General features: G+C 36.7%; 2 protein-coding genes across 5 annotated transcripts; one reads left to right on the top strand and one right to left on the bottom strand.

The window, feature by feature from the left end:
- Positions 1-198: 198 nt before the first annotated feature.
- On the bottom strand, positions 199-23,610 carry LOC128175949 (peptidyl-glycine alpha-amidating monooxygenase B-like). 4 transcript variants are annotated; one of them, XM_052841880.1, is made up of 22 exons: positions 23,464-23,610; positions 18,040-18,260; positions 17,689-17,743; positions 14,389-14,476; positions 13,422-13,504; positions 13,033-13,110; positions 12,138-12,186; positions 11,642-11,709; positions 11,404-11,487; positions 11,073-11,197; positions 10,914-10,966; positions 10,017-10,825; positions 8,055-8,217; positions 7,802-7,912; positions 7,612-7,684; positions 7,361-7,500; positions 7,151-7,233; positions 6,405-6,715; positions 6,047-6,185; positions 5,319-5,504; positions 4,469-4,515; positions 199-3,003 (listed from the first exon to the last, which is right to left on the bottom strand). In XM_052841880.1, exons 2-22 carry the CDS (start codon positions 18,172-18,174, stop codon positions 2,908-2,910), a joined length of 2,976 nt encoding a protein of 991 aa, XP_052697840.1. In that variant the 5' UTR covers positions 18,175-18,260; positions 23,464-23,610; the 3' UTR covers positions 199-2,907. The 4 variants fall into 4 exon arrangements, with proteins under 4 accessions (XP_052697840.1, XP_052697838.1, XP_052697841.1 ...); XM_052841878.1 differs by lacking the exon at positions 4,469-4,515 and having other exon boundaries at positions 23,464-23,607; XM_052841881.1 differs by lacking the exon at positions 4,469-4,515 and having other exon boundaries at positions 10,515-10,825; positions 23,464-23,602.
- LOC128175957 (N(4)-(Beta-N-acetylglucosaminyl)-L-asparaginase-like) lies at positions 20,264-26,383 on the top strand. Its single transcript, XM_052841890.1, has 9 exons — positions 20,264-21,464; positions 21,638-21,766; positions 24,036-24,174; positions 24,265-24,403; positions 24,502-24,568; positions 24,658-24,738; positions 24,900-24,988; positions 25,145-25,240; positions 26,189-26,383. The coding sequence occupies exons 2-9, from the start codon at positions 21,655-21,657 to the stop codon at positions 26,324-26,326; spliced, it is 861 nt and encodes a 286-aa protein (XP_052697850.1). The 5' UTR covers positions 20,264-21,464; positions 21,638-21,654; the 3' UTR covers positions 26,327-26,383.
- Positions 26,384-26,438: the final 55 nt, after the last annotated feature.

Genomic DNA, 26,438 nt, shown 5'->3' on the forward strand with positions numbered 1-26,438 from the left:
CTCTCTTAAGACTATTTCAATCTCTTTTCGTAGAAGAACTCTGTACAAAGAAATAGGAAAATAATCAAATTTTAAAGCTAAAATACTTGGAATTTTTATCATTAAATAGTAGTTTATAGCAAAAAACGGTCAAATCTTCAATTTATGGGTAATTTGTTGAGACCCCGCCTCCTTAACAAAGTAACAAGACAAAGGCGGTTTATATATTAGGCTGGTTTATTGATGATCAGACAACACCACTGAATGGAATGGTAGCAGGAGACAGAACCAGAGCCCCAGAGCCCTAGTGAATCACAGGCTCACAGCTCTAGTGAACCATAGGCCCACAGCTCTATTGAACCACAGGCCCAGAGCTCTATTGAATCACAGGCCCAGATCTCTATTGAATCACAGGCCCAGATCTCTATTGAACCACAGGCCCACAGCTCTATTGAACCACAGGCCCACAGCTATAGTGAACCAAAGGCCCAGAGCTCTAGTGAACCACAGGCCCAGAGCTCTAGTGAACCACAAGCCCAGAGCTCTATTGAACCACAGGCCCAGAGCTCTAGTGAACCACAGGCCCAGAGCTCTAGTGAACCACAGGCCCACAGCTCTAGTGAACCACAGGCCCAGAGCTCTACTTTGGCAACAAGATCCCCCAATCCAGATGGATTGCAGGAAACAATACAATGATAGAAGTAACAAAATAATTAACATGAGATACATATAACTAAACAATAAATTAAGATCTGTTCTGAACGGTCCCATACTGGCACACAAGGACAGACTGTGTGAGACTAATAGAAGATATCTGTACAACATGGCAGTAGGAGAGGTTGGAGCCCGGTGAACAGAATAAGGTAACTGTTTCTTGTGTGAGAAATCTCCACAGTGTTAAACAACTCCAGAGTAGAAAGCATGATGTGGTTAATGTCCCAAACCAAAGATTGCCAAGTCGTCCATTGCAAAATGTTACTGTATAAAAGATTGCACAATGTACACAGAAGTGTAAGAGCGGTCCGTACATATGGTACATTCTGTATGTATGTAAAACTGAAGACAATATTACTATATGTACAGAAAAGTTTAAGAACAGTTCATGGTACACCTATATGAACAAGACTTATTACAGTCCATTGCACACTGTACCTGTGTATAAACTGTATACAGAACAAATAAATACAGAGAAATGAACTAAGTTTAGATGCATAATATACAGTAATGACATATATTCCTACACAAGGGGTTAACACAATACATGTATAACTGAGGCTGGACAGCTACCTTCGGTGACTGCCTACAGCCTCATCAAATCAGGGAAGATGCTCCTGTCTTATATAAAAATAATCTGTCAAACTTGTTTCTTCAGAGAGTTAATAAATTAAATAACAACAAATACATTGAAGACCGCTACCATGACAACAGAACACATGTAACACTGACTAAATCTTAGTCTCTCTAACTTTTGACCACAAGTACGTGTTGATGATATATACTAGTACAGTAAATATACACAGTCTCTGAGAATAATAATTATTTCTCTGTAATACTTCTGTAACGCATTAAACAAAATATATTGAAAATGGATAGAACCCGCAAAATATCAATAGAGAATTAAATGGGTACATCAAACTTTACTTTGTTAAAATATTTCATAAAAGTTTGATGAAAACTGATTTTTTTATGCCTTGTAACTCTTGTAAAGATCAAGGTTTAAATGAATGACCTTGACCTTATAGATTAACTTCAATGTCCTTGACCTTACATGTTACAACATTGCCATGCTCATTTTATAATGAATCTTTCCCATCACAGATTTTTCTACAAGATAAGGTATGTGACTAGTAAAATAACAATTATATAAAGGAAAAATATCTGTATATATGAAATAAATTAAAACGAAGTAATATAAATTATACAAATTCAATTATCAACATATCATTAATAAAATTCTGTCTTGTATGAAGAAAATACATGTATAAAAAGATGTTGATAATATAGCCAGCTCTGAAAATAACAGACATGAGACCATAATGCATTTCAGAGTGTTGTAAAAAATCAAATAAATGCCTTTAAAGTACACGACATCATCAAATACCCATTGATTTAAAACATTATTTGCTATGAACAAAATATAATATTGTTCTATTAAATTACAAAACAAAAAAGGAAGCCAAAGGGAATAATAAACCCCAATTGGTCATAAACAGTTCATAAAATGGCTATAAAATGCATGCATAGAACAGAAATAAAAGTAGGGCTGATAGCCAAGACTAGGCCAACACTTCACAGGTTTAATGAGGTAATTCCTAATGGGGATCCCAATAACTGGACACCTGTGAAGGACGCACAGAAACTGTAAGCTATTACGCCCCCTCTCAAACTACGTCACTTGAATGACATACCCCCCCCCCCCCCCCCCTTTACATCATTACATCAATACCCTTCCCTAAATGTGACAACACTGAAAGTCTTCCCCTATCTGACATTAAAATACTGACACAGCTGGTGTGTATAACACATGTACCCTCCCCTCTGCTTCTTAGATTTAACAGGCATCGTGTAACCTAATTTATTTATGCCCCCCCCCCTTACAATATCATTACCCTGGCACTGAAGGACCATTGAGAGCATGGATTTCATGTCATATAAAAAGCATGTTTTCATATTTTTGTTCTTTTATCATCTAGGCTATAAAATAAGTACATACTTCTCAATCAAAACAATTCATCACAGAAAACAACAAAAATTCTACATGATATCACAACTTGTTATCTATAGGGCAAGGAGAAGCTGAGATTCCGAGCCTCCCACACCTTACGACCCTCTAGTCTTATCTTCAAGCCTTTCGCGTGATGGAATACTCCTCCTCTTCGTCGGAGTCGTCGTTGAGCGGATCAAATTCTGTGTCGCTGCCCTCCTGACTCAGTCGGTCGAATCCTCGGTGTGGAGTGAGGAAGTTACCAATGTTAAATTTCTTCCTGGGCCGTGATCGATGTCGTCCGCAACAATCGTGTTGGCCTGTCAAAAAAACGTACTGATGTAAACATTCAGATAAGCAGATAACTTAATATAAAGCTAGATACATTCAGCATTACATACTGCTTAACGTGATCAAAATATTCCAATGTACCCATCACCAAAAGTCATCATATCAATAACAGCTTATATACCTGAGTGAGTTTTACAAAAGAACTAACTGACATGGAAAAGTTGTAATAACTGCTGTTTCATTGAATAATTCTAGATGCATACAATCTTAGGAAACCATTTATTCACAACTCTTTCAATTGGTATGGAGTTGAAACATTAAATTGTTTTTGGTCAAAGAGCAATTAAAGCTATACACGCTATAATTTACGTCAATTTTGAATGACGTTGAAAACGCATGTGTTTGTCTACTTATAAAAGTTATCCTTAATTTGTAAATTACAATGGTGAATTCCATCTCGTTACAAAGATATAGATTTTTAATTGTTTATTTTCCTGCCAGGAAAATATACCTATTCATGAATATTGATGAAGGAAGAGCGAAACCGACCTCATTGCGCATGTCCGCGGAGAACTAGGTGGTCGTTATTGTTTGCCTAATTAAATATTCAACTTGATTTTTAATATGCTTAACAGTTGTTAATTTGAAATACATACATGTATAATGAGTAAAATACATTTGTTTAATATTTGATATATTTGTTACGTGATCGAATTGAGCATTATAATTAACAGCATAAAGGTAACTTTTATTAGTAATCAAACACATTCATTTTCCCTTTATTTCAAAATTGACGCAAATTATAGCGTGTTTAGCTTTAATTATTTGATTGTTTTTTCTTTTGTTAAACAATCTTAAGAAAAAATAGCTTAAATTTTACAGACAATAGCTCGAAAAACATCTCTGAAATAACTTTTTTGGTATATTCATGTAATACACATAGTATTTACATATAAAATGCAATCTTGAATCTTGTACACAAAGCATTAGTCATTTTCTCATTATTCTTACAATATATGTTTTTATAATGATCTTGTATCTCTCTTTAGCTGTTCTGTAGTCTTAATCATTATACATTGATGAACAGGTCTCCGCCTTTGGTCCGTCATTTAAAATCATCAATAAATCTGTCAGACCGCGACAGACGTCCATCAATGCACAAGAGAGTCTCGCCTAGAACCCAGTCATAAAGAACAAGGCAGTTGAACTTTTCCCGGGAGTTTTTATAACCCCAGAACTCAAGTCCTGCATGTTATTACACTGTAGGTCAATCAACCGGGTCCCTAACCCTGGTCAGTCAGAATCAACCACTCATCAGGGCAATCCTCCCTTGGTTCTACACCCAAAATAAACACATGCACATTTTAATACCTTTTACACCTGTAAGTGAAATTTTATTTTAAAATAACCAAACAACCATAGTCCATCCCCTTGACCCTTTTTGTTAGTAGTCTAAGAATTCTATTGGTTAACACCTGTCTCCCATTGAATTACCTGAATACGCTCTGCAGGATTAACGCTATGATGTGCAGATTTTTGTTCTGTGTGTACAAAGAAGTAAAGAGCTATCATAAGAAAAGCAGACAATGCAAAAAAAAAGGCCACAGATCATTGTTGACAGAGAATGCTGTCCACAGCTGACACAAAAGCAGTGAAAGCAAGCCAGGCCAAAGCCTGGACAAAGATACACTCCGTGTCTGACAATCTGAAATTTTGACAAAAGAGAAGCCATATATGAAGTTTTTGCTCATGATTAAAGATTCACAGACTTAGGACAGTTCATATTTTGTTAATTTGATAATAAAAATTCTCACAATATAAGCAAAGAAATATGCATTCTTTGGGCTTTAAAACACTTTCCAATGTCAGATTTTTAGGCATTAAGTAGTATGCATATATATAGAGGGTATATAATTATACAGTAGATTCTTATGATTATTCCTCAATTTAATCAGATATAGGTAAAAAGTAGTGTGCATATATATGAATAGCTATGGTCTTTTAGTAAAGATAATGTATATATGTACAGTGTACATGTACATGAATACGAATAGTCCTTTAGTAAAGGTATAGAAATTCAAGTTAAGAGATTCATAGATACAACACTCTTTAGTTGAGTAGAGCACCGTTATTGAAAGATCCTGATGAATTTCTATATTGAATAAATAAAAGTAAATAGACTAATGTAAATATAGGGATATTGAAAGATTCTGAAGAATGTTTTCATTGAATAAGTGAAAGTAAAGAGAGTCAATGTAAATACAAGAATAGATATGGTGTCCCTAAGTATAGCTACACAGTGATACAGACAGAACACTGGTCACCAGTCAGATGAGAGGCCCACCTTTTTTGTAGATTCTGATGACGATGACAATGACGATGATGATGATGATCGGGATGACCAGAAGTGCCCCGATGATGATCGCCGGCATTATCTCCTCCTCCTGAGTCAGCGACTTCTTGTTCGTTTCTTGGGTGTCCACAAATGTGGCGTTGATCGTGGTTCCAGAACTAGATGGGGTGGTGCCACCTAAAAGATAAAGTTCAGTTTGTGAGTCTACAGTGTATACATTTAAAGATGTAATAAAATGCACTTAGTGTCCCTCTCCCTTGATGATATGCTTGTAGATTATCGAGTGAATGTTTCCTGTAAACATTTGGGAATAATTGAATGATGCTTCCATCCCCACACAATGTTCAATTTTTCTTATGATGTTCCCCCAACCCCTAGCTACAGATCTGAAGCTCTACCAAAAATTTAAGTTGATATGCATTAGAGCTACAGTTCCTGTCATGCACAAAAATGCAATTTTATGGCCACCAAAAAAATTGTGCTAGTTTTTAACTGATCAACCTAATTTCCTCATATCTATAGGTTGTGAAGTATTTGTACAGAAATTGCACAGAATGTGTTATCAGCCTAACAAGTACATGTAGTTTGAAACTAGTCCAATTTTATACTCCCTACAATGCAAGGTTTGTTGGGAACTGTAGCTTTATAGCACCTTGACCCATAATTTCTGTCCACTAATCTGCAGCTACCACACTCCCCTGTTCTTTGTGGACACTCACTGTGTATAATGTTCCCCCTCCCTCCTGTTCCATCATCGGCCTTCATGTCGAACCTCCAGACCTTGGTGGGGTCCAGTTCCCCCACGTACACACGTAGATTAACGGGATCCACCTCAATGTCATGGGGCTGTCTCAGTCCCTGAAAAAACCCCACACACACATCAAAATATTGAAAGTACTAACAATTGGGACGAAATCATAAATGATTGGACTAGCTGTGACGGCATCTGTATACTAGTCTTACACAAAGGTAAAAGTCACTGGGTTTGAATTTCACTTTGTTTTTGTTATTACTGTGAATTCAAACAACAAGAAGAGTTCCTTCATTCATTTGCTTCAAAAAATAACATCAACTTACAGGTTTAGCGTTCCAAGTTTCGATCAGTTGACCGTCGTTGATGTCTATGATAAATCCCTGCACTGGGGGCGTTCCTGATAACGACGGTCCATTGACGGCGAATAAAAGACCTCCATGCAGCCGGCAGTAGGATACTGCAAATATCCGGTCACCAAATTCGGGGGAGTGGATCATCAGCTGGAAGTTACCATCCAGGTCGAAGCACTGAATCCTGCCGTTCTCCCGGTCAGCCACACAGAGGAGGCCCTTGTCCTCAGCCAAGGTCATACTGTGGGGAACATTGAAGGTCCCCGAACCAGGCTCGGCTGTACCTGTAAGATCACCCACAGCTGTGATCAATGGTTTATCTTATTTTATAAAAAGGGTCCTATGGATTTTGAATTGTCTAATTTCGGCCCATTAAGAAAACCAGTTTCATTGTATTTATCAATCAGCTATAAAGTAAATCAAAATTATTTCTTCTAATTTCATCTTATCTTTTACTCTTTCTTAACAAAACAATTTTGATATTTTTTTTCTTTGGGAGAGGGTTGATCAAAAAAGATTATGAAGAAAAAGTAAAGGCTCAACTGGGAAAAAATCTGTAATATTTTCAAGAGGAAAGGGTCCAAATTGGGACCTAAATGATCAAATCAGCAGTAGAAAAATCACTATGTAGGGAAAGTTCTTAACCCATGCAATCTGCTCAGCTGTTCCACATATTATATAGAAGCTTTGCATGGTCTTGTAGATGTATGATTTCTTACCAAATGTAGCTATACTGCTGGAGCCAAACTCTCTGATCAACGTTCCCGCCTTGTCATATTTCAGAATGCGAGAATTGCAGTATCTACAGAAAAAAAAGATCTATGAACTGAGCATTCAGTATAATCAACAAATAAAACAATAGACTGGCGAACCTGTTGTCTAATTGCTGAACTTGTAAGAAGACTAACAGTGTGCAATATAAGTCTTACCCATCACTAATGAAAAATTCCCCTGTTGACAAAACCTCTACATCAGTAGGTTTACAGAACAAGTTATCCCCCTTTCCTGGCTGGAACCTCTGGCCCAGGACTAAATCAGTCTGGTCACTATTTGGTGGGAACCTCATGACCTATACATTATAGAGATTAAATTTATTTGAATAAACAAGATAATTATTTCCAGGAATCATTTTCAGGATATTTTTGAATTCACAAAGAATGTCAGTGTATGTATCTCTCACCTGGTGCAGTCCAACATCTGTCACCCACACATTCAGTTTGTCGTCCACACTTATCCCGTGGGGCATGAAAAACCTACAGAACAAAACACATTGTCACAGTTTTTTCTTAAAAAATAATTTCCTACTCTTTACTTATTTCCAATAACAAGTTGGAGCCACCATGTTTGGAATCCTTAACAACCCAACTTACATGTCCTTGCCAAACTGTCGAATGACCTGCCCAGCCGAGTTATACACCACGATACAGCTGGCCTTGATAGGTCTGTTCTTCTGTTGAAACACATGATACTGGTCAAAGGATCTACAAATGATAATCACATTATATTAGTCAAAGGATCTACAAATGATAGTTCTGGTGACCAAGAGATCTACAAAAGTGACAGGGCTGAAACCCTCAACCTTTCCAAGCTACTAGTTCTAACAGTTGGCCTACTTATACTTACAGCCCGTTCCAGACCCTCTCGCCACGGTGGAACACATAGACATTTCCCTGCTTGTCTGTAGCCACACCCCCAACTTGACCAATCACGACCTCGGACCCAGGGGTGGGACTTCCCCCGCTTGACGACCCTCCAAAGTCCGACTCAAAGTCCATTAGGTGGGTCACTGTATAATAAATAGTAAATTTAGACGAGTCACAGAACAACAAGGATTTCAATGCAAGTAAACATTAAGGAAAGCTGTCACCATGTTTTGTGTTATATTTATCAAGATATTATCACAAACTGATGAAAATAAAATAAACATACTGGTATGCAGAACATCTACTGGCATGCTTATAAATAAGGGCACACTGTACAACACTGCATGCAATAAAATGTCTAGATATACTTCAATATACACATATACTTGTACATTTGTGTAAATTGTGAAATAAAACTGATTGTACATCAGAAAACAAAAGTTCAATATTTTGGTAGACAAAATATATGAATGAACAATTTTTTTACTGGTACTTTGGACGAAGTATGAAATTCAAACAAATTATTTTTAATTTGATGGAATTTATGTAGGAATGGTTTGCATTGCCAGTAAAGGTGTTCATTTGGGATGGGTGTTTAGGTATAGATTCTGTAATTTCCAATATGTCGATGAATCATGATCCTTTGGCAGGTATAGGTAGACGAGAGGTGTATTGTAACAGATTGGTTGTAAACAAACATTAGTCCACCCCAAACTCTACCGTCACAGTGTCTCCTAGGTGTAACAAGGTACCAGGGTTACATCTCCAGCTGGCCAATCAAAACTCTTCTTACATCCAGTTACACTGTATTGAACAAGGAACAAATGCTGTTCCACCTGAGTGACTTCATGTCACAGATGATTGATGATCTGTGCCCCAGGGACATTTGGGCCTGGGGTCTCTGTATTCTCATTATCTATCATTACATAAAACAGACTAGCTTTATGTGGTCAGTGCACAGATCTCCTTATATACCTAAAAAACAACAACTCCAAATACCGTACCGTACTGAAGTAAACTCTTTTAACTACAGAGATACAAAAGAAACAATATATCATGGTTTTCTGCACTTGTCAGGCTTATTTGGTTACGATTTTGATTCCAATGTGCCAAGTATTGATAATTCCCAACAGGAGAATGTTAACATGTAGATCAGAGCACCTGTTGACTCACTCAGTCACTGAGGGGAGAAGTATAGCACTGTGAGAGGGATGTTTTCAAGAATCAACAAAGGAGTCAGGACCCAGCCTATTGACCTTCATTACTGACCCAGCCTATTGACCTTCATTACTGACCCAGTCTATTGACCTTCATAACTGATTGTGTTTATTGACCTTCATATCCGACCCTGCTTACTGACCTTCATATGTGACCCTGACTATTTGACCTTTAAAATATTGACCTTCATAACTGACCCTAATTTTTCACCTCAACTACTGATCCATACACTGACTAATGACCCTGGACAATGTCCTTGACATCTGATTAGGATTACCTACTCAGTCTATAGAATGAAAAGCAAACTTTTGATGGACAGAAATATCAGCAAGAAGTTAACTACGGTACTGCTTGTTTTCCAAACAGGCAATTGCAAAACACCTATCAATAAAAACCAAAGACTCATTTCTAAAAGTTCTTAGAAACATCTGATTCTTAAGAAATCAGTGTTTAAGTTTTTCTTAGTTACTATATTTGGTATATAATCTGCCGAGCATTAAGATAAACCATTCTCACATCATCAAGGGTATAAGCTGGGGGGGGGGGGGGGGTGTTAATATGTAATGTCTATCTCTGTGAAAAAAGGGCAGATAACAATAAAGCATCAACTTCTACGGAAAAATAATAACAAAACACAAAAGAAAGAAAATAGCTGTCAGGCATCACAGACAACATCAAGAAATAGAAACTGAAGCTTGTGAGGCGGACAACACCGACAGCTTACTGTGGGGTTTTCTGGGGGGTTTACTCCTTGGTGTGGTGTGACCGGGGGTCAGGACAGGGGGGCCCACTGTAGACTGCCCCTTCTCCAAGCTGACTGCGTAAGCCTCCTTAAACAGGGAGTTGTCTGGTTGGTATGGATTGTCCTTGTGTTTGTGTGGGCGTCTCCGACCTCCCACCCGGTTTCTATTCCTGTTAAATACTTGACCTTGACCACTGTGGTTGTTGTTTGTCCTTGAACTCCCCTGATACCGCCCATCCCGACCTGTGTTTTGATTCTGACCCAGACCCGAGTCATAGTAATCATCATAGTCCTGCTGGTTGTATCTATGGCGACCATAGTCCTGCTTTGGGTACTTTTTCCTTCCCCTTTGACTTTCAACCTCATCGTAAAACTCAGAATAATCCGGAGCGTAATCCCTGGGGTATACCCCTTGCCCCTCCCTTTCCTGTCGAGTAAAATCCCACGGCATATCATCAGACAAATACACTTGACTATTACCTGTTTCTGGTTTCCTTGTGGTGGGTTTAGTCGGGGCCTGTGTAGGAGCTGGTGTGGGTGCCATGGTAACAGGGGCAGCAGTCACTATAGGGCTAGGACTGTGACCCTCGGGGTCTCCCATGTGACCGCTGGGGCCATGGGCAGCCATCTCCAGTAAAGGGTTAGGAGGCAGCTGTTGGTAGGAGTAAGCTGGCAGCTTCTGAATCAGCCTTGGGTTGTTGTTGCCTGCGCAGGAGTGGTACTGGAGCCGCGTGTTTCTGTCAGCGTAGTACATGATGTAGAAGTTACACATCTCATCATTGTGGGAGGCCCTGAATATAAAGAGAGCAATACAGACTATATACCGCAGCAATCCAGCTAGAATCATCATCCGACAGCCGAAGTGAAGGATTGACTTACCCTATATAGGTTGTTCTGTTTCTACCTGTGGAGTTATATGTACATCGCCCAACCTACAGAAGACAAGGTGAAGGTCACATTTGATATCAGTAACATGTAAGTAGTATTGAAGATTTGCCACAAGTTGGGTTGTGACATTGGGTCAGAAATCTCCCTTACCAAGTAGTCGTCTCTCTGGATGACAACTTTGTTCTCCACTGGATAGAAGGCTTGTGGCCACTGGGGATTCCCCTTGCCGATTAGATTGTATGTGTTATTGACCTGATAGCCAGATATGACAGTCCCTGAAACAGAACAGAGGTCAAAGTTGATAGTTACTACAAATACAACCTGCTGAAAGAAGGAAGTCAACCAATGATTCACAATGATTCCAAGACTATACATAACAGGTACTTGAAGCTTATGTTTGTGGATTGCAACATAAGTCATTCCATAAAGCTTTATTAAAACAGATTTGGAGTTTTGTACAGAATACAAGTATTGGTCTCACCTAAACTGTGGGCATGTGTTCTAAATCCAAACGGATAAATTGGTCCACTGGCCTTAAACTGGCATGATATGTCTGCAAAAACGTCTGAAAAAAAAGCCATCATCATCATTGTTAGGAGTTATGTACATAAATCTGTTTAAATGTAATATTAATTAAGTCGCATTACTGGAAGATGATTCAGGATATATTGTACTCATAGGTGAGTAATCATGATGAAGTTTTAAAGTCGATTACTTACTGACACTGTTGCTGGGAATTCGTACAGAGTACGCCAACAATAGATAGATTCCCGCCTCGTACCTCTGTCTACAGAACACAAGGAACACAACTCATTAACAACCAGAATACAGGGCACTATCTATGGAGGAATCAGTTTACAATATGTCTAAGGAAAGTTTTAATACATGTATAATAGATTTATTTCAATTTGTTAAATTCTAGATTGTGAAGCAGATCTTAGTAAGAACTGAATATCAGGATGATTGTACACTAAACATAACCCCCAAAATCTGGTGACTCTGTCTGACTGAGTTATATGACTGTGTGAATAATGTTCTGTGGTCAAAGGGCTATGTATCTATAAATCTGTCCAACACTTCTATCCCTTATCATCTAGTAATCACTGACAGTGTAAAAATGACAAAACCATCATAGCTTGACAAATGGAGGAATCATAAAGACATGCAGGCTTGAAACTGATTGGTCGGTTACTGTCATGTGACTTGATGACCTACCTGAGAGAGGTCATGGAGAGTCGTATTCCTGAGGTGTCCAAGGATCCCGCTGTAAAAACCAACCATAATAGTAATGAACCAGTTCAAGACAGAAACTCACTTCTAACAATGGGTAATCATTCTGTTTTTATAACAAATGACATGTGATATAGATCTACTATAAAATCACAGAATGATATTTTTGAAATCACCAGAAGCTTTGGAAAATACAGGTCAAGAAATTGAAGAAATTCATGACAAAAAGTTGTTTCTTTATATGCAAGATCATTCTTTATGTCCTTAAAAGCACTGATATTTCAAAGATCATTATAAAGTCTGTTGGTAAGGTGTTCCAGTGTGTTGCTATGTATTGGTTAGGTTGCCAAGTGTGTTGCTGTGTATTGGTTAGGTTTCCAAATGTATTGCTATGTATTGGTTCGGTGTTCCAGTGTGTTGCTGTGTATTGGTTCGGTTTCCAAGTGTGTTGCTGTGTATTGGTTCGGTTTCCAAGTGTGTTGCTGTGTATTGGTTAGGTTTCCAAGTGTGTTGCTGTGTATTGGTGAGGTTTCCAAGAGTGTTGCTGTGTATTGGTGAGGTTTCCAAGTGTGTTGCTGTGTATTGGTTCGGTTTCCAAGTGTGTTGCTGTGTATTGGTTCGGTTTCCAAGTGTGTTGCTGTGTATTGGTGAGGTTTCCAAGTGTGTTGCTGTGTATTGGTGAGGTTTCCAAGTGTGTTGCTGTGTATTGGTTAGGTTTCCAAGTGTGTTGCTGTGTATTGGTTCGGTTTCCAAGTGTGTTGCTGTGTATTGGTGAGGTTTCCAAGTGTGTTGCTGTGTATTGGTGAGGTTTCCAAGTGTGTTGCTATGTATTGGTTAGGTTTCCAAGTGTGTTGCTGTGTACCAGGAGAGATGAACTTACGTGGGAGAGGATTGACATAGTGGACCTGGATGACGATGTACTTAATGCTGGTCTGTCCCCCAACATGGAATCCCACATCTGTCAACGATAAAAAACGAAGCGCGTCAGACAAGGTTTATATTTATGTGGTCACTGATGGTAACAGTGTGTCTACGAAAAACTTCTAATAATATACAAATATAATCTTTGTAATTGGTTAGACCAATGATCTTCTGTAATAACTTAGTATATAAATTATTAAAATGCATTAAAGCAGTAAAATATTGTCTTGCATTAGCCCAGTAGCTTACTGGAGAAAGGAGAATTTTTACTTTTTACACTCTTTCCTAGAGTGACTAAAGTAAAGAGAACATTAAATGGTACATACAGTAGGTCAATTCGTTACTTACCTTTCGGTAGATTAAGACGAGGGGCATTCTTGGCCCATGCAAATAAAATTTGTTCTTGTGATTTACACAGTCGCCCGCAATGCCTGTGAAATAAAATAGGACTAGTTAAGCAAGAAGCTACATGAGGTTAAAAATTAATGAATTTTTTATCAATATGAAATAATGTTCTGTATTTTTAGTAAAGAACTATATATGATATTAGTCAAATTTGGCCCCCAAAATTCGCTATTTTTAAAATGATTCAGGTACATTAATTTGTTGTGTTATTTTATAAAAGAGTTGACATGAAAAATGTTTTTCACCCATTTATTTGATTTGTATGCACTCACTGGCCGTATATGATGTCAGAAATGACGCTATTTTTATAATTTAATCAAAATCAATCAAAAATTGACATTTTTCATATCTTTTTTCGAATGGGAAACATAGAGCAACTCTTTGAACAAGAACGAACTTTTTGTCACTTATAAGTATTGGATAGATACATCTTTGGTGAAAATATTTTGTTTGTTCAAGCAGTCGCTCAATGTTTCCTTAAAGAAAAACTACCTAAAAACAAGCCGTTTTATGCTAAAAATGAGAAAATGGCGGGAAAAGGTTAACTTTATGATGTCATATTTTTAAATTGTGGGTACTAAAATCAAAATGAAAACTATGAAAAAACTTCAAATGTATATTTGTACAAATAAAACGAAGAATTACAGTAAAATGACAATGTTCATTTTAGGGGGCCATTTTAGGCTCAAACCATATATAGTCCTTTATATAAACTTTTTATCTCTCAAAAAAGATGAGCAAGAATACAATAAGGATCTCATTTCTAATTTAATTGAAGAAAAATATATGTGCTATGGATAATGCATCTTAAATGATGATGGTTTTATTTTCCACATTTTATGCTTGGTAATTTAGTACTCTGTCAAACAGTTATATGGATAGACAGATGGACGAACAGACAGACACTGACCAGTAGTCTTCTGAACTGGCAGGTTCATCACAACCAAACAACAGAATATGGTGGGCAGTCCCTGCATTGGCTAAAGCTTCATATTGCACTGAAATATACAGACATGAGTATCATACATGCATTTATAATGAATTAACATTACAAGTTTCATACGTAAACTATATATAATATATAAATCAATTAATAATTCCTGTTACGAGTTTAACAGAGCGAACCCTTGCGAAATTCTCTGTACCCGCAAACTCTCGCTCGCTCTGTTGAACTCGCCTATGATAAAACTGGACACTCCTTAGTTGATCAGGGTCAGCTGAACTCTTACAGTAATTGTCTTCTGATCCCAGTGACTTGAGATGACTGACATTATTTTTTTTGTATCGGAGTCTTATATTTGGGTCAGGCTAAATTCTTTATTTTGCTTTACAAACAGTAACACACCCCATCCCCCTCCTTTACTAGAGTTTATAAAGTGCTCCACACTGTATGTTGATCATAATATAACATTCCCACCCACAGATTCACACAAAGTATCCAGGCTGTTACTAGCTACTGCAGGTAAATAATGCCCCTGTATCATCTGTCGTACACGTTTGTCCAGCTATGGTAAGGTTCGGTCAAAAGCCAGTGATTCTGAGAAGTGCATGTTTTTATACTTGGAGGACAAAACAAACTAATTGAATATTGTGAGAGTCGCAGCGGGTCATCCATATGTATGAACAGGATATTACAGGGAAACTCCAAGTGACAATTAGTGGACGATGATAACTATTGATTCCCATCACTGCTGGTCCTCTAAAGACATCTTGTCATACAGCAAAGGCTCAGAGATTGCTTGGTCTAAGTAGACCCATAGAGATCGAGAGTCACGTAACGCGTTACGAGGTCAGGAAAAAGCCATTATATCCATCAGCACTACAGCTTGTAACCCATTTTACCCTAACAGCTCAAACATACATGTACCAGGTAATCACTTTATTATCTAAAGGTTGTTTCATATAAAAAAAATCACTCCTTCTTCCACAGAATGCCAGCTTCTTATGCAAAGTTGGCCCGATCTCTACAGGTATGTGTGGGCATTTAGTTCATCTGTACCCCACTTCTGATTAAACAATTTCTATCCATCAACAAATACAGTTTAACTACTTTAGTTTTTGTTTTTTTGGTTTTGTTTGTTTGTTTGGTATTTTTTTTGGGTGGGAGGGTGGGGGGTGGGTGTTACAAATATTTGCATTCCTAATCCAAAATAGGTACATACATGTATATATATAATGGCTCAAAAATGTAATCACTTTATCATTTAAAGGTTGTTTCATATTCATTGAGCAATATCATTCACTAGTAGATGTAATTTTGAACTGATGATTTTAGAAATACACTCTTACAAAATACGAGGCACCTTATAGTCTTTCTTCTGGGTATCAATATTTATTACTAGGGACACCTTTTCCTTTTAAAACAGTCTTTTATTGCTAGAATAACTGTAAACACTGTAATCTGTTTATCAGTACAGTTTAAAAAAAAAGTACATTACAAATCAATATTTGAGCACTAAAACCAGTTGTCTGTTACACTCTAGTTTGTCTCTATATAAGAAATAAGGAATGATTCTTTGAGTATTATGAGGTGATAATTTTGGTCGGGGCGTTATCAAATCCAATAAAGCCCGAAGGGCTTTATGATAGATTTAATCACGCCCCGACTGAAATTATCATCTCATAATATTCAAAGAATGATTCCTTATTACTTATTTTTAAATAATTTTAAGCCATTGTATGATTAAATATTTAAATATAAATAAGCAAACCCCGCTGGCGCCTCAATTTGGCGTCATTTGTATTATGGGTTATATTGTACAAAATCGATACGTAGTGTTATCACAGGCAAAGACACTGGGAAATGTAAATATAATATGATCATCATAAGCACTGATGCAATCACTGGTTTAGAAGAAGAATTTATTGCACTTAAAGTTAAGTTAAATTTGTCATCTGAAATGAAATTTTGTGTAAAATTACCACTTACTTACCTTAATCGAATTTTTTTTTTTTAATGAAAGACGATTGAAGAAAAAATAAGAACTACAACCAATCTTCTACAAGTTTTTGTCATCGTTTGTTTTTCTAAGGTGATTATTATGGTGATGCAAAATACAACTGTACTTCTAATATTACTTAATGGAATAGTCTCGCTGGATATATTTGTTAATGATCTTCATAAAATAGACAGTCTGACAAAAGGGGTTTCTCAACTTTAATCTTGTACACTTAACTTAAGGTGAGACTCAAACCTGATAAACATAAATGACAGCCATCAATCTGGTAAAAAATACCCCATAATTATATGACTACACCAGTCTACTGGTATCTTGTTGTAATATATCAGATAAGGAAAAATTGATTGGAATATCAGAAGTCCAACATTTCTGATACATGTGCCCTAAGCCTCTACAGACAGTTTAACTATATTTAGGGGCTTTTTTTAAGGTAAAGAGGGGAGGTGTTGTTATGGTAAATATCATGGAAACTTAATAAATACATTGTAGAATTTTCTGCTAAAGTGTAGGGGAAGGTTTATTATACTAAAATATCAATATTTAATTTTCTAAATGCTTTGTCTAAGTGTTAATAAAATCTGACTATCTCAATATCCTCCATCCCCCACCCCCAGACCTCTATCCTGTCCCAATGAGCGACCACTTTACAGCAGTACCCTGGTACCGGAGGAATTTGCTCCAATCAGGACGACTTGTTTACCAGGAATTCCACCCAGACAAGGTTGATACTACTCGTAATCTGGAGATCTACCCACACCCTTAATCAGTGTATAAGTACACCTTGTTGTTCTTCACCAGAATCTGAAATGTGAAATCCTCTACCCCTGCCCCCCCCCCCCCATACTTGTGTGGAGCTAGAAGCTCATCAGAAATTAAAATAGAACACTTCATCTCAAGAATTTATACACCTAGCCGGCCTTGCACTACCACATCAATTCAAGTGTGTACTGAGGTATATCTAGCATAAACCCACTCCTTGTTTAGATGGATCAATCTTTAATAAAATACTGTACTTCTGTAACAGATTTGCTTCAGAAATCTGTTAGTACATGTATTATATTTCATAACTTATAATTTCTATTTTATAAACTTATAGATATTCTATTGAGAAATGTTCCTTTTTTCAATTTCAATATAATTATTTGAATTATTTCATACAATTATCAAAACAGTAAATGGTTGGTTTTGAGGGTTTCTTGATTGGTTTTGTTGACTTGCACACAATTGCTTTGGCAATCCTTAGTACTTACCTATATATTGATCATTAGCAGGTAGTTTATAACTGCTGCACAGGTATTCATCATTCTGAAATTAAACATCACAGTACAAATGTCGATTTTCATCTCAAATTTACATCAAAGGCAAAATGATTTAGAAAGGACTAAATTTTTGAGTAACTCTTCACAGATATTTGATAGCTACTAAGCAAAATGAATTTCAAAGAAATGATTTTCATTCAAAACTGAGGTTTAACTTTAATTAGTTTTGATTATATGTCATGAAAGTGAAACAACATGGCCATTGGAGCTACAAAAATTCCACTAAACTCTTCAGTCACATTGGAAAAACACTCAAACCATACTTTGAATTCTAGCACTTACCATAGTTACAGATGCATTTCTCATTAATAAATCCAACTTTTGTGTCAGAGTTTGTGATTTTACAACAGAACACACAAAGATAATCCAGACCACAAGGGTCAAGGTTACACTACGAAACAATGTCATGGTAGTCATGGTGAGCTGATGTCAAGGACAACACACAGGCTCCAGCTAGTCAGTCCATTTCACTCGCTATCACACTTGCATTACAACCTCACTACCTGGAAAAACAAAAGACAAGATTAGGATCATCGTTATAGCTCATACTGCAGGGAGTATCCAGGTGTTGTAACAATTTAAAAATCAAAAGATAATTAACTCGTTCAAAGAGACTTAAAATTTGATGCGGCTAATTCCCATCATTAAAATAGTTTAAATTGCCTTCTGGCTCCCTTCATTGAAAGCCCCTAGTCTCAATACATTTGTACTGATCAGTCTAAAAAGTCGCGATTTATATTCAGTTCAAATCAACTTTAAACACAAAACCTATCCATAAATCATTTTTTTAAATCAAAGGTATTTGTTTTCATTGACATTTCATCATTTCTATCATGATACCTCAGTTATTCTCCCAGTTTCATGTTAATCACAAATAGAATAATTAATAATTCCTTGAAGCAAATTGGAGTCAGATTGCCTCAGGAACATTTAAAACCCAGCAGAGCTCATTATCTCCCTCCTAGAGAACAAAGATGATTAAGAGTGCAGATAAAAGAGAGAGGTACACATCAACAGGCAGATGATCTAGCTTTGAGTGAATATATACACCTGTACTCGACAGCTAACATACAGGTAACTTCTGATAGAGTCTTTCCTGAACATTGCCCAAATTCTGACCCCTCTACAAAAAGCATCATAGGCGGGAACCTTGCCCCGACAGAGAGTGAATAATGGCCGCAGAATTTGACTGTTCGGCCGACAGATGTTTTGTGCGTGTTGCTGTCAGAGATGACAATAATAGTGTCTCTGTTCACATGTAGATACTCATCACCGATGATCAGCTGACAACACACAGAGGGGTGAAGAATGCCACCGAGACTAACTGCTTCCTCCTAGACAACATACATCAAACCAAACGCAAGTGCAGGACAAAGCATAAATTCCAATCATGTCATTCATTCTTCATAACCTTGGTTTATTACCTGGTACATCTAATGTGGAAATATCCATGCATTTTATGACTTACTGCAGATACAATAAAATTGGAGTTTTGGGATTGTTTATTAAACATACATCTTATCATTACTCTTTTCACAGTTCTAGGTTTTGTTTTATCATTTGTAGGTAAAATACTAAAAATTCAAACAGAATAATGTTCTGGAGTATCATGTTAGCAAAAGACTTCTCCATAACAGATCATGAATGCATGAGTGTCATTCAATAGTGACTTCCTACAGGTAATTACTATCATTAATATCAAAGCTGGCCAGCGACCAGTCTCTACAGAGAGAGAATTACAATGGTGATGTCACTAATCACGGAGAGATATTCTCCACTCAGCTAGAATTATTTCTGTACAATCAACACAATCTACAAAGCAAGATATGCACCTACAATACATTAGGCTATCTGTTTCATTCATTCTTATTCCATCAATTTGTGACCAATATAATAAAATTTAATTTATTTCTTACTTGTAAAATTTGTTCAACTTACATCCTTAATCAATTCAGAATAAAACATTTGGAGACAGTCTGTCACACGTAACATATTTAATCATTTATGCAGAAACAGGATGCAAGCCCTGACAAATAAAATTACATTATGATAAGTAACACATTATAACATTAAAAGCTGGGCACATCTGTTCTCATTGACAAACTTGAGAATTATTCTGTTCATTTGATGTGTAATTTTGAAAACAACTCCGGATGGAACTTTTAATTGATTTTCATATTTATATTACTGTAAACATATCGTTATTGACAATGTATTTTAATCAGTCTTTCTGACAAAGATGCAATTAGCAAGTAGCTAAATATCATTCATATATATAACAGGATGGCCTGTATCGAATCTTCCCTAACTTTTTGAAAAATTAATTTCCACTTAATGGGTAATACTTTACCCATTAAGTTACATGTATGATAAAATAATGAAAATATTAAAGTCATTTTTCATTTACTATAATGCAAACTAGATATACACTGCATACATGTCAAAATTCAAGGAACAGTGAATTATATGATCCTAAAAATTGTAATACATTAATATGCAAACATAACCGAGTATTGCACTGTGACATTTTAAGGGAACAATTTCAATGAATCTGTAGTTTACACATTGGTAATAACATGACTGATGTATTTTTATAATCTAAATAAATGCATTCTTACACTTCAATTTAAATTATATTGCTAAAGGGTATCTTTTGTGATCAGAACCAATGAAATAAAATAATGTTATTATCCCAGTTGTAATGGAAGTCCTGTTGCTGACAAAATAACGTAACTTTTAAAGATGTTTTAAATTATTTGCTGAAACAACATTGTAAAATCAAAATTACTCAATGTTACATAAAAAGTATGAGAGAAGATTAAAGAATTTTATCTATACTCTGTCCCAAGATATCCTTGATTCACATTTTGCTTCATCACTGATTCAACATTTATAAATTCCTCAGGGTTAAAATAATGTTCATTCAAAAGGGGAAAAAAAATTCTCAAATTTCTTTTTTTGAAATGCCTCCTCTAGCTTATTAGGTTGCAATACAGGACTAAAAAATGTGATGCCTGCTGGGATTTTATATTGCAACAGACCTAGATGATAACATAGAAAATTTTGTGAAGTATATTCCGAGTGACTTCCAAATGAAGAAAAGATGTAAACATTCCCTATTATAAATCTCCATAAGAAATATGTTCTTGATCCAGTGAATTTTTCCGATTGAAAAATGATGTGTGAATGATGTTATCTTGGATATTTCCTTTCATTTATTTCAATTGCACTTTTTTGTTACAGGTATGTGCGTTTTCATTCAAAATTGTCCAAATGTGCTGCATACATATCCCACCATGCAAACTGGACTTACACAAACTTTGACATAATGATGAATATTATAATTTGAGCATTGTGTCTCTTTTTAGCATGGATTTTCTCGTATATTTTTCAAAATCTTCAATATTTTTTGTCAGAACAAAAATAGTCACAGGATTTCATATTGCATCAAAACAGTAAAATTTCTGTCAAATACCAAAGTAATTACTGAATAACTGATATATTAAAAGAAGATGTTTTTGTATCAACACAAGGTTCACCGTATTGTCATTCAAAAAGCCATGCTTTTGATTTACCCTGGGAACGATCATGATAACAACGTTAGTCAGAATCCGATAAACACGGGAGGATTGGGGGACGGAGATCAAACGCAATTCTCGGTACACGTACAATGGCCGATTTGTTGTCTGTAAATCTGCGGGTGTGGGGTAAAATCAAAAGTCACCGTATTACAATAAAGAAATTACAAACCTTTTATAAATCCTGGCTTGACATATGTCAGCATCTTATTGATCCTTCTCCAGTTTATTTGTTTTCTGCATTTCCGGTTTAGAAATTTTAGAATCGAAACCTGTAACTCTTGAAGTTCCGGTTTATTTAGAATAACAAAAATACCATATGGACTTCATAGTTGGAACTTGGAGTTTTTGTTATGATGCTATCAAACAGGGGGAAGAGATGTTCAGGAATCAGACAAACTGTATGGACACGATAGAGAAGACGATTAATTGTATGTATATTAAATTCGATGCATTACAAATAACAACCATGCAAGAGTCTATTTTCACTTTACAGGGCCGTTATTTTCATTTTCGCATTACACGACAGGGACAGAAAAACCTGCTGTTACATGTAATAGGATTTCATCTGAACAAATTTTGAACTCATTAGATTTGTACACAGGTGCTTGTGGACTGGACCGTGCACTACCCCCCCCCCAATCTATTTTTTTTTTCAATTTCTTTAATTAATTATCGTTAACAACCCTTATATATATATATGTCTCCAGTCGAAAAATAACAGAAATATCACGACTCTGTGGCATTTTATATTCACACTCGTTTCCCCTATTTTTATATATAGGGGAAACGAGTGTGAATATAAATATATATATATATAAGGGGTTGTTAACGATAATTAATAAAAGAAATTTTTAAAAAAAATGAAAAAAAAATAGAAAGGGGGGGGGGGGGTAGTAGTGCACGGTCCAGTCCACAAGCACCTGTGGATTTGTATTGTATCTCGAAAAAAAATTCCAAAGATCCATGGGAAGGGCGAACTCTCTTTTGAGACGGGCAGGCATAGCGGATGTCGGCTATTCCTGTCCACTTCTCAAACGAGAATAATTTCATTTAGGGTAAACAGGTAAACCACGACCATTATGTACGAACCTCTCCAATAAAGAAGAAAAGGACTCTAAATATTATGATATCCAAGTCCGCTGAAAAATCGTATCCCTGAAGCTTGACCTATTATGCGGCCGGACTTCGGACGATGGGGTTCTAGAGTTGGTGGCATTTGATCTGTTGATACTGTAGTTCTGATAAGGGCGATAACCATACTAACTATTATTTATTAGTAAATTTTTATTATCCGTTTGTATTTCATACCAAATCAAAGAAATACCAATAATATGATTAACCATTGTAAAATGTACGACGATATATGCCATGTACATGTATGTGCCTCTTGTATTTACCAGTAGTCTTCTATACGAGCGTATAAACTTATCATAATGTGTATGTATACGTTTTAAAAAATGTTCACGTCAACAATTACATGTATTTATTCATAATGAACCCGCGTGTCTTTTCCCGTAACGTCTTAACTGATTAATAAAGTAACATTTAGGTAATGCATACTGTGGTTTCATTAATACTTGACTGCCTGATATTAAGATATTAAATTTAACTTGTTTTAAAACATTTATTCATATTGTTTGTGCCTTCCCCCCTAAAACAAGCCTACTTTCACCAAATATTCCTCCAAATTACATGTTTGAATCATTTAATGAAAATTTAGGATGAGCGAATAAACCCGTTGTGAAAGTGACCAACTACGTCTCTTGCATAACAAACCAAAATTTTAATCTACCCTGGGAAATATTTGAAACCCATTTTCCAATTTGTTAACTAAAAATTTATTTGGGAAAAATAATGGCGGAAAAGAAACTATATATTTCACACGATGCGTTCGATAAATTACTCTTGGACGTAAGTACTAACGTACACTGTTTCTGCGCAAAATGATACGCAATGAGAATATGATAAATAACAAGCACGAAGGAGTTAACGACAAGCAATCAGATACATTTATACTGTAAATACTTATACATGTAATTCATGCGTCATTAAGGGTTTCCCGATGCCTGGCGATCGCGCAAGACAGGTTTTAATTTCTTAATTCTTTAAAGAAAATTTGACTCACCAAAGTTTCCTCATTATATTTCAAATATATTCCGAAGTTATTGCACCAGCCAGATATTTCAACAATTGAATATATAATTTTTATCCCGTTGAACAATCTGTGTGTAGATAGCCGTGTTATCACTTCCTAGGCCGGCGTAGATCGAGGAACAAATAATAAGCTGTCCCAATCATGGAACATGATCTACTGATCTACAGCGATAGCCCCGGGGGGTAAGGCAAGGAGTCGTTTTATGTTCCGCATTATGTGTTTGTGTCATCGTCTGTCTTCAGTGTGTGTGTGTGTAGAGAGAGAGAGATAGAGAGAGATAGAGAGAGAGAGAGAGAGAGAGATAGAGAGAGAGAGATAGAGAGAGAGAGAGAGAGAGAGAGAGAGAGAGAGAGATTTAACAGTAAACCAATTAATGCTGTTGTACATACACCTATATATCATGGTTTATTATCTTTTTATAGAATGGTTGAAAATACAAAATACATGCACATAAAATATTATCAGTTTTTTGAACACTTATATAATATCGTATGATAAAAATGAAAATTAATTTGCTTAAAAAAAACCCCCAAACTTTGCAGATATTGAGGAAGACGAGCTTTACGGTCCTTGCATAGTGGGGAGGGGCGGGCCCCCGAATTCCGCCGGTTACCGCGAGTATGACGCAGCACTGATGGATGGGGCTACCTTGAGATTTGGCGCAGTTACAGCTCTTAGAGGGTACGGTGCAAAAGAACATTCAGATATTGGATGTTTTTCCTTCAGCTGATTGCTTTAATTACAAATAGATCATACTTGACTTACTTCAAGGATACCTAACGCTGTATCTGTGGCTCGGGCAGTGATGGAGCGGAGCCCCCACAGTATGCTGTCAGGGGAAGGGGCGGGGCTCTTCGCTAAAGGTCAGGGGTTCATCTCCAGGGAAACACCAACGCCTCAAAATACTCAAGTAAAAAATATGTAATTCTATTCTTGGTCTAATCCAAAAAGTATAATTTACAATGTACATGAACTAGTATTTACACCGAGAGAGTGCTGACCTTACAGGTTCCGGGAGGAGGTCACGACACTTTAGGCGTGATAGCCGTGGGACAGGACAGGAATCTCGCTGTCGGTAAGGATCTCCCCTCCCAGGATACGTACGATAACTTTTGAATCCGACACCGCAGAAAGTGATTTTCAGGTTTGATTATGCATTTACAGGTGTGTCCACTAGCGGTGCCCCCGGGAAACACCCCGGCAGGGTCGGGGATAGCGCGCTGCCGGGGGGAGGACTTTATGCAAGTAGGTGTTTCAAATTTTACAAAGCAACCCGTATGGCGAATTTTTATGAATAAAAAAAAGAATATGTGTATTTTCATCGATGTTTTACGCGTAAGGAGAGAAATATAAAGTAATGATGTTTTGTCGCTGTATCTTGCTGTGAATTTATTGGTCTACTGTAGACCCCCAGGGTGCGGCCTGTTGCAGCGGGGACGGGGACGAGATCTTAAAGTTCTGTCCCTCCTTCCACATTGTTCACCTTATCTCCCAGGTACATGGGGGGGGGGGGGGGGGAGTTATACGGTAACTTAATATTAACGATGATTTGAATTTGAATATATTGACTGTTGTTCTATTGAATATTCAAATTGTATGGAAAAAAACTAGCCCCGTCTTTCTAAATTTAAAAAAAAAAAATCTGCTGTAGGGTCGGAGCCCTCAGGATGCTTGTGAAGAAGTAGTCCAAAATATATACAGACAGAATAAGCACATGGAGATCGCTGTTATAGCGGCAGATATCAAGGTAATGATAATGACGCTGCTAAAGCCACTGATTCTATGGGGTGTTGTAGCTGCTGATATCAGATATCAAATTAATGAAACTGAAGCTGTCATAGCCACCAATTCCAAACCATAGTATCAGATATATAACTGTTGTTATCATATTAAAATATGTAGAATCTGCCCTAGATATCAGAAAATGTAGCATCTGATATTAGGGTATAAATATAGAGTTGTCCTTGGTTATAAGCTATGATATTAGAGATATAGCATCTGATATCAGTTATCAAAGTAAATATATAGTAGCTATTCTAACCACTGATCCCAAAATGATATTGGAGATGTTGCAGCTGCTATCAGATATCAAGGTAAATGTAAGAAAGCTGTCCTAGCAATTGATCTCAAGTTTTGATATCAAAGAAGTTTAAGCTGTTTCTATGAGATATCAATGTGAAAATATTGTTACTGACCTTGAGGTATGATATCCGACGCTGCTGCTGTTTAAGCGGATATCCAAGTGAATATATGAACTGATTCCAAGCTTTAACATTTGTGTTGTACCTGTTGCCTTCAGATATCAAGGTAAATATGTGGAAGCTATTCTAATCACTGATCATAAGGTATGATATCAGATGTGTTAAAGCATTTGCTATCAGATATCAATGTTGTTCTAACCACTGATCTTAAGGAAGGATATCAAAGTTGTCACAACAGATATAAAATATCAAGGTAAAAAAAATGAGATATCCAAGCTATAAGATACAAATCCCAAGCCATATGAGATGTTGATGCTGTTAACAAGACATAAAATACAAATAGAATCTGACCCAGTCACCATTATCTCAACAGAAAAGTTGTAGTGGCTGTTATTAGATGTTGAAACAGTTATTATAAATGTTCTCTATTAAATGTTTAATACCATGCCTTTGACACAGATATTGCTGTGAAATGTTGTATGGTTTACTTCTAGGGTCAATATGGAGCCTGTTCCACTGTACAGTCTTGGACCGACCCTCTGACTCAGAAGCAGTACCCAGGATTCCCTTATGTCATCTGGTCTAAGGACTTGTCCTGCCCTGAAATTAAGGTGGCTCCCACCATCTCCTGATTACAAGGGGGACAACTCCTGGAGGACCCCCCCCCCCCCCCCCCCACTATTGTAAGACATGAACAACGAACCAGATCAAGGGGGACAACTCCTGGAGTACCCCCCCCCCCCC

This window comes from Crassostrea angulata, chromosome 3 (assembly GCF_025612915.1).
Source record: "Crassostrea angulata isolate pt1a10 chromosome 3, ASM2561291v2, whole genome shotgun sequence".
Taxonomy (NCBI): domain Eukaryota; kingdom Metazoa; phylum Mollusca; class Bivalvia; order Ostreida; family Ostreidae; genus Magallana; species Magallana angulata.

Excerpts from the sequence above, each read along its gene's own strand:
- LOC128175957 (XM_052841890.1), top strand. The coding sequence starts at position 21,655 with ATGGACTTCATAGTTGGAACTTGGAGTTTTTGTTATGATGCTATCAAA. Across the intron at positions 24,739-24,899 it reads GGGGGGAGGACTTTATGCAA|ACCCCCAGGGTGCGGCCTGT; the intron begins GTAGGTGTTTCA and ends GGTCTACTGTAG. Across the intron at positions 24,989-25,144 it reads TTGTTCACCTTATCTCCCAG|GGTCGGAGCCCTCAGGATGC; the intron begins GTACATGGGGGG and ends AATCTGCTGTAG.
- LOC128175949 (XM_052841878.1), bottom strand. The coding sequence starts at position 18,174 with ATGACTACCATGACATTGTTTCGTAGTGTAACCTTGACCCTTGTGGTC. Across the intron at positions 11,198-11,403 it reads AACACATGCCCACAGTTTAG|GGACTGTCATATCTGGCTAT; the intron begins GTGAGACCAATA and ends GTTCTGTTTCAG. Across the intron at positions 3,004-5,318 it reads CATCAGAATCTACAAAAAAG|GCCAACACGATTGTTGCGGA; the intron begins GTGGGCCTCTCA and ends TTTTTTTGACAG.